Source organism: Phragmites australis, chromosome 5 (genome assembly GCF_958298935.1).
Source record: "Phragmites australis chromosome 5, lpPhrAust1.1, whole genome shotgun sequence".
In the NCBI taxonomy this organism is placed as follows: domain Eukaryota; kingdom Viridiplantae; phylum Streptophyta; class Magnoliopsida; order Poales; family Poaceae; genus Phragmites; species Phragmites australis.
In genome coordinates, this window is record NC_084925.1 from 33,471,869 (window position 1) to 33,481,718 (window position 9,850).

At 44.9% G+C, this 9,850-nt stretch overlaps 1 protein-coding gene across 1 annotated transcript; it reads left to right on the forward strand.

Annotated features, from left to right (window-relative positions):
• The first annotated feature begins 3,905 nt into the window (after positions 1-3,905).
• LOC133919334 (uncharacterized) lies at positions 3,906-4,998 on the forward strand. The gene is made up of 2 exons (XM_062363697.1): positions 3,906-4,226; positions 4,327-4,998. Exons 1-2 carry the CDS (start codon positions 4,105-4,107, stop codon positions 4,535-4,537), a joined length of 333 nt encoding a protein of 110 aa, XP_062219681.1. The 5' UTR covers positions 3,906-4,104; the 3' UTR covers positions 4,538-4,998.
• The last annotated feature ends 4,852 nt before the right edge of the window (positions 4,999-9,850 follow it).

Below are 9,850 nucleotides of genomic sequence, written 5' to 3' on the forward strand. Positions count from 1 at the left end.
CTTATGTCAATAAATTTAATCTCACGTGTTTCCTTTCCACAATGCAATGCAAATAGAATAGAACCAAACGTTATTAGCTATGCACTTTTCAGAAATTCCAACTTTCAACCTGTGTTACAAAAATTTTGGTCAGTAAAACCAGTTTCGACTCGAAAGGATGTTAGGCTTTGGAACCCCGATTTAGACATTTCAACTGTCACATAAGTCTGATTTTTAACCTTGGATTACAAAACCAAACTTCCTATAACCCCTAAGTGATGAAATCGGACAAAATACCCCTCGCACCCAAATCACTTCGGTTTCAGTACATGTCAACACGATGTGTGACGTGGCAGTGATTCAGGGTTGAAAAATCAGGCTTTTGTGGAGTTGGAGGGTGTAAATCGGATTTTTTTTCCTAAAAAATAATTGCAGAAATGGGTGCACTGTTTGAATAATTGTACAATTAGGTGACTAGACACATGTTAGCACGTGGACTGTCGATAGGCGCATGTTAGTAGAGGGCCGGTCGACTAGGGTTGCCATGTCGGATCCACATCAGCTGGGGTGGGTCCATGTCGAGCAGTAAGAGCCTGTCGGTAGTTGAGCTGTCGACAGGAGGCAATGAGTCCTAATCGGTAGCTGGCAGGTCGACAAGCCCTGTCAGTCATCTGTTGGCTGAGATGCTTGACCCTGTCGGCATCTGGGACGTGTTGGGCCTATTGCCATGCCCGGTGCCGATAGACGCGATTGTTTTAACCGGTCGGAATCGATTGGCCTTCTTCCTCACGGAGAAAAGAGATGTCTCGTCGGTGTCGACTGGAGAAGAAGAGGGAGACGACAAGGAGAGGAGGAGGGAGAGGCAGTGGGTGGGCGACCGGCAGCGACCAAGGTTGGACCAGCTTCGGCCATGCAATAAGTTTTTTTTTCAACGTGGCAGCGATCGGTAGATAGGTTATATTTAGGTTAATAGTTAGGTTATATTTAGGTTTAAATCTAGGGTATATAGCAAGTAGAAGTATTTAGATTTGCACCTTCAACTGCCATAGAAGTTCGATTTTCAACCCTGAATCATTGCCACGTGAGCAAAAATCACTACTATGTCGTGCTGACATGTACTGAAACAGGTGTGGTTTGGGTGCAGCGGTATTTTGCCTGATTTTATTACTTGAGGGTTGTAGGATATCTGGTTTTGTAATTCAGGGTAAAAATCGGATTTCTGTAATAGTTGGAGGTTGTAAATTAGATTTCTTCCTAGACTTTAGGTCGAGGGTTTTGACCTTTCCATCTCTCTGGTGGTGAGGGTGGGAGTTGCGTTGATCGGGCAACGAGTAAGGGTATAAACTGATGAATCTAAGGATACCTACCGAGCCTTTCTAATTCAATTAATAATATTATTGTTCTCAAATTGAACTAAATAGAATCAATAGATATCCTTAGGTTAATTAATTTGCACCCAGCCTTTCGCAAGAAGGGGCTGCTTCAGGGACCAAGTCTGAAGAAAAGAGTCGACAATGTGCGTAGGTCGCCGGTAGCATGATATCTATCGTTTAGGAATGGAGTATGCAAAAGGGATCGGGGTTTCGGGGAGACAAGTGAGCTCAAATATGGATCCGGCCATCCAGATTGAGTGAAGTGATGGGGAAGGAGATGAGGTCCTTGTGCGAGAGCGACCTCTCTCTCTCCTTGCAAACTCGACTATAAAACAGGCGTTAGATCTGGCGGTTGCAATTCAACCGGGCAACAATGAAATGGAGTGTATGTGTGTGTGTGGGGGGGGGGGGGGTTGTTATAGGGTTTCCACTCTGAAGAGTGAGTTTTGATTGCTATCTTGACTTACATGTTATTGATTTAGATGATCTCACGTGTCATTGCACATGAGTGACAAAACATCATCAAAGTCGTAATCTTTGAAGTGGCAAATCATCATTTTTTTCTGGTATCTGTAGCCTTTGGTTGTTTGTGTTGGAGGCGCACGTGTTATAGCAGTGATTTATTTGTTTTTGTACATAATGAATTTACTTCCTGTTATGTGTGGGTGTTTTCTTCCTCCAAAATAAACGAAATTTACTCACAGTATCATGATCAAGCTAATAAGGACATATATAAAGAAGTGATGCCCGCTGTCTATAAGAGTCTCAAGATTTCCGATGATTAAGATGTGTCTTAATGAGAAGAGAGAAGAATGCCGTCTATAACTTTGTCTTTAAATGATATGATAAGGAGATAGTTATAAACAATAGCTATCTATAACTTTGTACATGCCCTAAGAGGTCTTCTATGTTTTGATTGAAACAAACAAAGTTTAGTTGGCCTTAGTGACGCGTGTATGACTGCATGGCCCAGGTGATAGGTCTCGTGTTCAAACCGCATCTGGAACGGCATCAAAATCATCCTGGGATTTCAGCACACACCAATCCCTCGTGAACAGCACAAAAGATCCACCCCCTCCGCCCGCTGCACCGGCCCCACAAGTTTTGGGGGACACGGCGCCTCACGACCAGGGGACGTACGTAGCTCGTGTCGTGTGCCCACCCGATCCACATCGCCCAATCCCAGGGTTCCGCGCCTGCCGTCTGATTTGTACCGGCCACACGTGTCCCGTGCGACGGTGGGCGCGCGCGCACGGGTGAGGGGCCACACGGTCTGTCGCCACATGCGATCCTGTCGCGTGGGCGGTCAAACGCCGGGCCAGCCTGTGGTTTCGGGAGGAGGAGGACGAACGGATAGGGACGGCCATTGTCGAGGCTCGTGGGTGTGCGCTGCAGACTGCTTCCGGATCCAGTGTGGTCGGTGGATTTCGTTCGACTCGATCGTCGCATTCGTGCGGTCGCTTTCGAGCTTCATTTTCGTTCCTCCCTTTTGACTCCAGCCTTGCACCGATAAATATCTGGTGGTAAGCAAGCATGCCTTTCATGCTCCCAGAACATCTACAGTAGTTCTTGAACTATGTGAAACGTAGCATGTTGGAATTTTTTAAAAATAGCTGAATTGTGGATGCAAGAAAGCAGAATTTGCATATTGTTACTTGTATTCATTTTTATTTTTATTTTTAATCCAAAGATCTTTCCACTGTAGGATTTCAAATGTGTTCTTGTAGAATTGCATGCTTGATATTTGTATTTAAAGGTGGAAAACAACTTATATGCCTTTCAAAGATGCAAATACGCCACCATTATGTGACTAAGGTTATCCACGACTCTTTAAAAAACAAGAAAAATACCCTTTTATCACACTACACTTGTTTGGGAATGAGTCGGGACGGTGAAACGTCAATCATAAATTAAAAAAGTTTGCTCATTTGCATTATCAACTCATTTGGCCCTTGAAAGAGTGGCGCAAAACCCCATGTTTTGGGTAGATATTTGAAAATCAACTCTTCAACTTAATGTTGTGACTTTTATTGATGAATGAGAAGCTATAAAAGCCAGTCTCACATTGTACATGTCATTGTTGACTAGATATTACTCATTATTTGAATTCTCGTCCACCGTTCGGTAACCGACTAGCATGATTTCATAGTTTTCTCGGCTACTAGCTAGTGCTCCAATTAAAAGCATGCACCAGCCAATTTTGCACTACCAAGTTTTAGTTCAAATTCTCGTGCTTTAATATATAGTATTAATCAATTTCGTCTACTCTTAAGGAGAAACCGCAAGGTGCATAATAATACACGGTTTTTCTTAAAATTATAAAAAATTACTACAATTTTCAACTTTATCATCAACAGTCCTTAAATATTATGCACATACATAAAAGGAATAATACACGGTTCTTCTTAAAATTTTAAAGAATTACTACATTTCTCAACTTTATCATCAACAGCCCCTAAATATTATGCACATGAATAAAAGAAAACAATAAAAAAAATTCAAACTCTTTATAAACGAGAGCAGTGATAAGAGATTCCTCCTCTACGGTTTAAATACAGGCCGAAAGCCACCACTGCAAGTCCGCAACTGCCCTTGGACTTGGAGCCTCCTTCCCACTACCTCACCCTCAACCCCTACCAAACTAACACAGCCCCCCCCCCCCCCACCCCCATAACTTCTCCTCCTCCTGTTCTTGGCCCCAACTCCGAGCTACCATTCTCCGTCGATCTCCTCCGCGAGAGCTAGCTCGCCCATGGCCTCGGGCTCAAACCCGGACAGCATGGACACCGACCCTCCCGGCGGCCTCTCCATCTCCGTGGAGCGCAACCCGCCGGAGTCGCGCCTGCTCCAGCTCGGCGTCAAGTCCTGGCCCAAGTGAGCAGCGGCCGATCGATCACTGGCTGTTTCTTGGTTTAATTTTCCCGGCGGTCTCATTTCACGGCGCGGGTAATGACTGTCGTGCTCGCGAGTGCAGGTGGGGTTGCCCGCCAGGGAAGTTCCCGGTGAAGTTCGACGCGCGGCAGACGTGCTACCTGCTCAAGGGCAAGGTGCGGGCGCACATCAAGGGCTCGTCGGAGTGCGTGGAGTTTGGCGCCGGCGACCTCGTCGTCTTCCCCAAGGGGCTCAGCTGCACCTGGGACGTCGCCGCCGCCGTCGACAAGTACTACAAGTTCGACTCGTCCTGATTCCGATCATATCGCTCGTGCTCGATAGATTTCGCTGATTGATCCGCTAGCTAGCTTATTGATTGGGCTGTTTAATCCTGCTGCTAATTTGCTTACGTAGTTTGTATCTATTTCTATTTCTTTAGGATAGGACTTGTCTATTTCTAATTTGTCCTCTCTATTGTGTAAAAAGAAAAAAAAATGGAGTGCAGGGCATCTAGCCCCTGCGTAGGCCAGTCGTTATTCATCCAGGAACTGAAAAAAAAAGGGTCAATGCAGGGGCTGTTCAAAGTATTCTTCTTTATTCCTCGCAATCCATTTTGATTATTTTTTTCTTTGGCCAAGGCCCTTGGACTACGCTGTCTCTTCTCTTTTTCCTTTTTCGCTTCTCCTTTTTCTGTGCTTTTTCCCAGACTTAACACTGACCATTTGGAATACAGCCATTAACACTACCACCATTTAGGTAGTGTTTGGTTCTTGAATTGGATGATTCCTGGATAGGCTCGTGTCACTCTGTTGGGTCGTCTGAACCATACCATCTCATGCAGGACAGAGTGATAAATGTTATGAGAATATTATCTCAATATAATATACCACCACATTCTGAAAAATTGGTTGAATGACTCTATATATGTTCCATCAACTCTGCTAATCACTTATGGTTAATGACGATTAGTGATTATCTGTAGTTATAAGGATTTTTAGTTAAACATTCGTCACAACTAGATGTTATTAACCATAATTAATTATTATCATGAATATTTAGTGATGATTATTAACAAGTTAAGTTACAATTAATTGGAATATAAAATTATTATTATTTTTAAATAATTAAGTTATACATGGATATAATACGTTACTTTTAAGCAACTAAACATGTTGTCATATCCTCTAATACATCTAATCAAACACATTCACTTACCATCTAATATACCTAACCAAATAAACTTCTTGTATCATATCATCTATCCAGGACAGTCCTATCCCATTCAATTTCATCTAACCAACCAAACACACATAGGACACTCAAAATTTTTAGAGAAATTGGTGATTTTGTTACATAACTTAAATTTCGGTATTTTGGATGGGGCCAAGAAAGTTTGGAAAATATAGGCCACCAATTTACTATTTTTTCTAGGACGTACCAATTTACTATGAGTACTCCATTTTCTGGTTGTCCACCGCAAAAAAGAAGGGTGGTAATGCTGAGTGTTATTTTATGTTACTTTCTATGGAACAAGAAAATTAATCATAATTCAAGGAAGATGAAGCACAAGAACTCCGGAAGGAGATGCAAATAAATTGAAGTTCATAACATATATGAGTTGCTTGAAAAATAGGGACCCTAATTAGTTGCTTTCGGCCGTAGTAGTGAAATTCTCGCAAGAGTTAGTAGGAAAGAAATCCAGATTGGCATAACTTAATTCCTTGCCCATATATAGAGTGAAAGAAATGATGTTGTGGTTGAACGCACAATATGATAAATAGGAGCGTCATCAAATGCTTACAAACAAATCACAGGTACAGATCTCATAATATGATATCAACTTCTGATTTGCTAGTTAATCATTATGTCTCAACTTTTATCCATGCAGATAGTAGAGAGCTCACACTATTTGTTGTAACCGGAGGGGAATGCAACAACGCATCATGCATGAGGATACGATAGTACAGAAGAGCATATGCCGAGCCGAATCCTTGGCTGGTAGCTCTAGCTAGCCGAGTTTTTCAGCAGCTGGAATTGATGGTTGGATATGCCTGCTGCCAGCATGGTCCAACAGCCCATGGCAGGGTGACCCTGCACTTGGGTTCTGTCTGTGTGTGTGGCAGTGGGCAGGAGTGGTGCATCCATGGAGTAGCTTCTTAATTTGTGTGACTCTGAACTCTGATCAGCCATGGCCGACCGTCTTTGCACGGCTGGAAGGAGGGTGATACGACCGTCTTTGCACGGCTGGAAGGAGGGTGATCCTGCAGGCTGTATGCTCCGATCCATCCATTCCAGCCACCGAAAGTGCTACTGTCGCATGTGAGTGAAGGTGCCTTAGGTATTGATCATTTTGACCAGTGCTGTGGCCGTTTATGTCCCTTGTCGCCGTGTGCATTTGCTAGTGGTGTCTTTTGACTGAATGGACTGCACACCTGACAAGCATACCTACATGGCACACGGTCGTACAGAAATCCACTATGTTTTAGACCCAGCGAAAAAGCCAGCTTCTGATAAATAAGTGGAGGCATTGGCCAATGGCTGACAAGAACCTAAAGAGTGGTTTAGGCTAAGCTCAACCGCTTCTCTTCGCGGGTGAGATTCTTGTCGCAAAGGGATTCTCGTTTCTTTCAGCGTTCTAACGGTTTTTCTTTACAATTTCCTTTACGACGATATTTTCAGATCATTCCCTTAGGACGAGATTCTCTCTTATTTCCCTTTGCGATTCCTCTCAAAAGAAAGTTGTTGAAGATGAGAGAAAATAAAAAAAATGAGAACGAGAAAGAGAATCGAGAAGGGAACGAAATGAAGAGAATATGGTTAGATATGGTTATAGCTCGGCAACAACTTCCATTGAAGGCACGATGACCGTGGAGCATCTCCTCCATCAAGACCTGCAATGGGGTACGCACTGATAGATGGGTTTGCTTGAGGTATTTGTTGCTCTGCATTGGTGAAAACTTTGGGTCTATCTCAAAAAAAAAAACAGATCTCTGGAATAGAGCGCACGAACACGGGGAACCTATTCAAAACTTCATCTCTCTATGGAATCGCCTAAACATGACGCATCTTTTGAGGCCCCAGAAATGGCTCATCTCATCATGGCCAGTCGATTCAGAGATGATGACAACCACTTTGACAAAACATAGATACCGTACACACGTAATGTTAAAATATATTGGAATATCTTTAGATATAACCGTTTAGGATTGATTGTAATTTTAAGATAATTATTTTATTTCTAGGAGATGCTTCTGATTTTTTAAACTTTGTACTCTATATCATTCATTTTCGAGGCTCAATCAATACATCGATCATATTAAACCACCTTTATACTCTTTTATGGTATCAATTTAAGTTTCGGTCCTAGCTCCAAAACCATCGCTTCCAGCGCACTGCCCTTGCGAAGATCGATCTCCATGATCTCCAACAGGGGTTGTGCAACCCGTAGATAGGGTTCGCGTCACCGATCATGTCGATCGGCCACCCTACAGAGTCTTTTATCGATACGTTGATCTTTTTCTCTCTCTCGCCGGTAATTGATTGACATCTTCTCTTTGTTTTTTCCAATCAAAGATCGCTTTGCGTTGCCCACCGTCGATCTCACGTGTCTCTACTCCAACATCAGCGTCGACTCCACAGGCCATCCTCATCTCTGACCGTGCGGCATAGTCGAGCTCGCAGCACTTCGGGGGATGCCCTCATATGTCGTTGCCTCGCCACTCCGTTCGCACGACACTCCACGCTGGCTCGTCGTTCGCCACCACCAATCGGGACGCCTCCGCCACGACCGCCTTGTGCGCCCTCGATCTGATCAGCCGATCGCGCACGGTTCCTCCCAGCTCCCATAATGTTCATCCACGAGTATGCGCGTCTCATCTCTGAGTACTGAGGCTGACGCTGCATCACCCCCTTAGGCTGTCGTGTCACCTCCTGTGGTCACCATCACCGACGGCCACTGTGCCTTTCCAGGTGTGGCCCAGCCAACGACAGCTCTCGTCATCACCCAACATCACCGTCCCCGTGCATCAACGACCCTTTGTTCGAATGACGCCACCTCTCTTCAGCGCGTCGTCACCTCACTCGTCAGGGAACATGGTCTCTGTCACGCTGATTGGGTTCTTCATCGGCCTCTTCGAGCACCACCACCGCGTCCCCTCCGAATCATTCGGCCCTTGCACCCTTCTGCCTTCGTCCAGCACAACCTCACCAGCATCATTGTCTCTTCCCCGACTATGTTCGTCTACTCCGGCAACCGTAGGCTGCATCAGCACCTTCTACCCCACACCGCACTGTGCGCCGTAACCGTCTTGAAGGCCTTCTCTGCTGGTCCATCAAACACTTGCGCGTGGTTGGGCCCTCTCTCTAGCATGTCCAGTATTGGCAACACTGGTGCGTACCTTCATCCCCAACGTGTTCCTAGGCTTGGCAAACCCAGTGCATGCCTCGTCAAGTGTGCCTCCTTGCGCTCGCGATTGCCTCGACTGTGTCTTCGGCATTGACCTTCCACCTCAACAATTTTCTCGACTGTGTCACCGTCTTCTTCCATGGGGCCTCCTTGCGCCCCATCACCATGGCGCCTACTTGCGCCCGCGGCTTCATGTGTGGCTACTTCATCACTGGCAAACCCGACTACGGCTACGTTGACCACGGCTATCACACGCAGGGCATCCTCGACCATAGTTACTCGCCTCATCTCGGTTACCTCAACATCGGCACAAACGGCTACCATTTGCATGAGCAACTCATCGATTTTTCCAGTTATAGCATTCGCGACGCTCTTCCTATCCGCGATGCTACTGCTACAACCGCGGGAGGATATTAGAGTATATTGGGATATCTCTAGATATGGTAGTTTAGGATTAATTGTAATCTCAGGATACTTGCCTTATCTCTAGGAGAGGCTTCTTGCTCTCTAAGAATTGTACTCTATATAATCCGTCCTTGAGACTCAATCAATACATGATCACATTAAGCCACCTTCATACTCTTTCAGATAATAGGTAACAAGTCAATAGAAGAGGAGACTTATCTTGAAGACGCGGTTTGTAAGTTGTGGCACGCAATCTCCCTCGCTATACCACCACAATTTGGGTGTAGCGATGGCCTAGCCGCCTAGGGTTCTTAAGGGACACGATGCTGTGGAAGTTGTGGGGGGAGGGGGGAGGTGATGGCACGATACACAGCTAACAGGTGACAACTCAATAGAAGAGGAGGCTTCTCTTAAAGACGTGGTTTGTAAGTTGTAACATGCATATGTAACCTCTCTCACTCTATTGCCATGATTTTGGTTGCTGATGGCCGCGAGTTCTTAGGGACACAATGTGGTGGAAGTTGGGAAGGCAATGGCACGATAGGTTTTGAATTTGGGGTGACAAATGGAGAGGTACGCTGGTTGCAACAGCGTGAGAGTGCAATGGTGCTAAGCTTGAGCTTTTGCTCATTCTGACTAATTTGAGCTTCTGGAATGAGCCCAAAAACATTAGTCCCCGCTTGGAATATATGGAAATAGTTTCATATTTCTATAAAAAAATAAGTGTCTAGGAAAATGTATTATGTGCCTATAGAAATAAGTGCTCTATGTGAACTTTCTGGATTCCAAGCGAACCCTTGTAAGCCAAGATTCAACG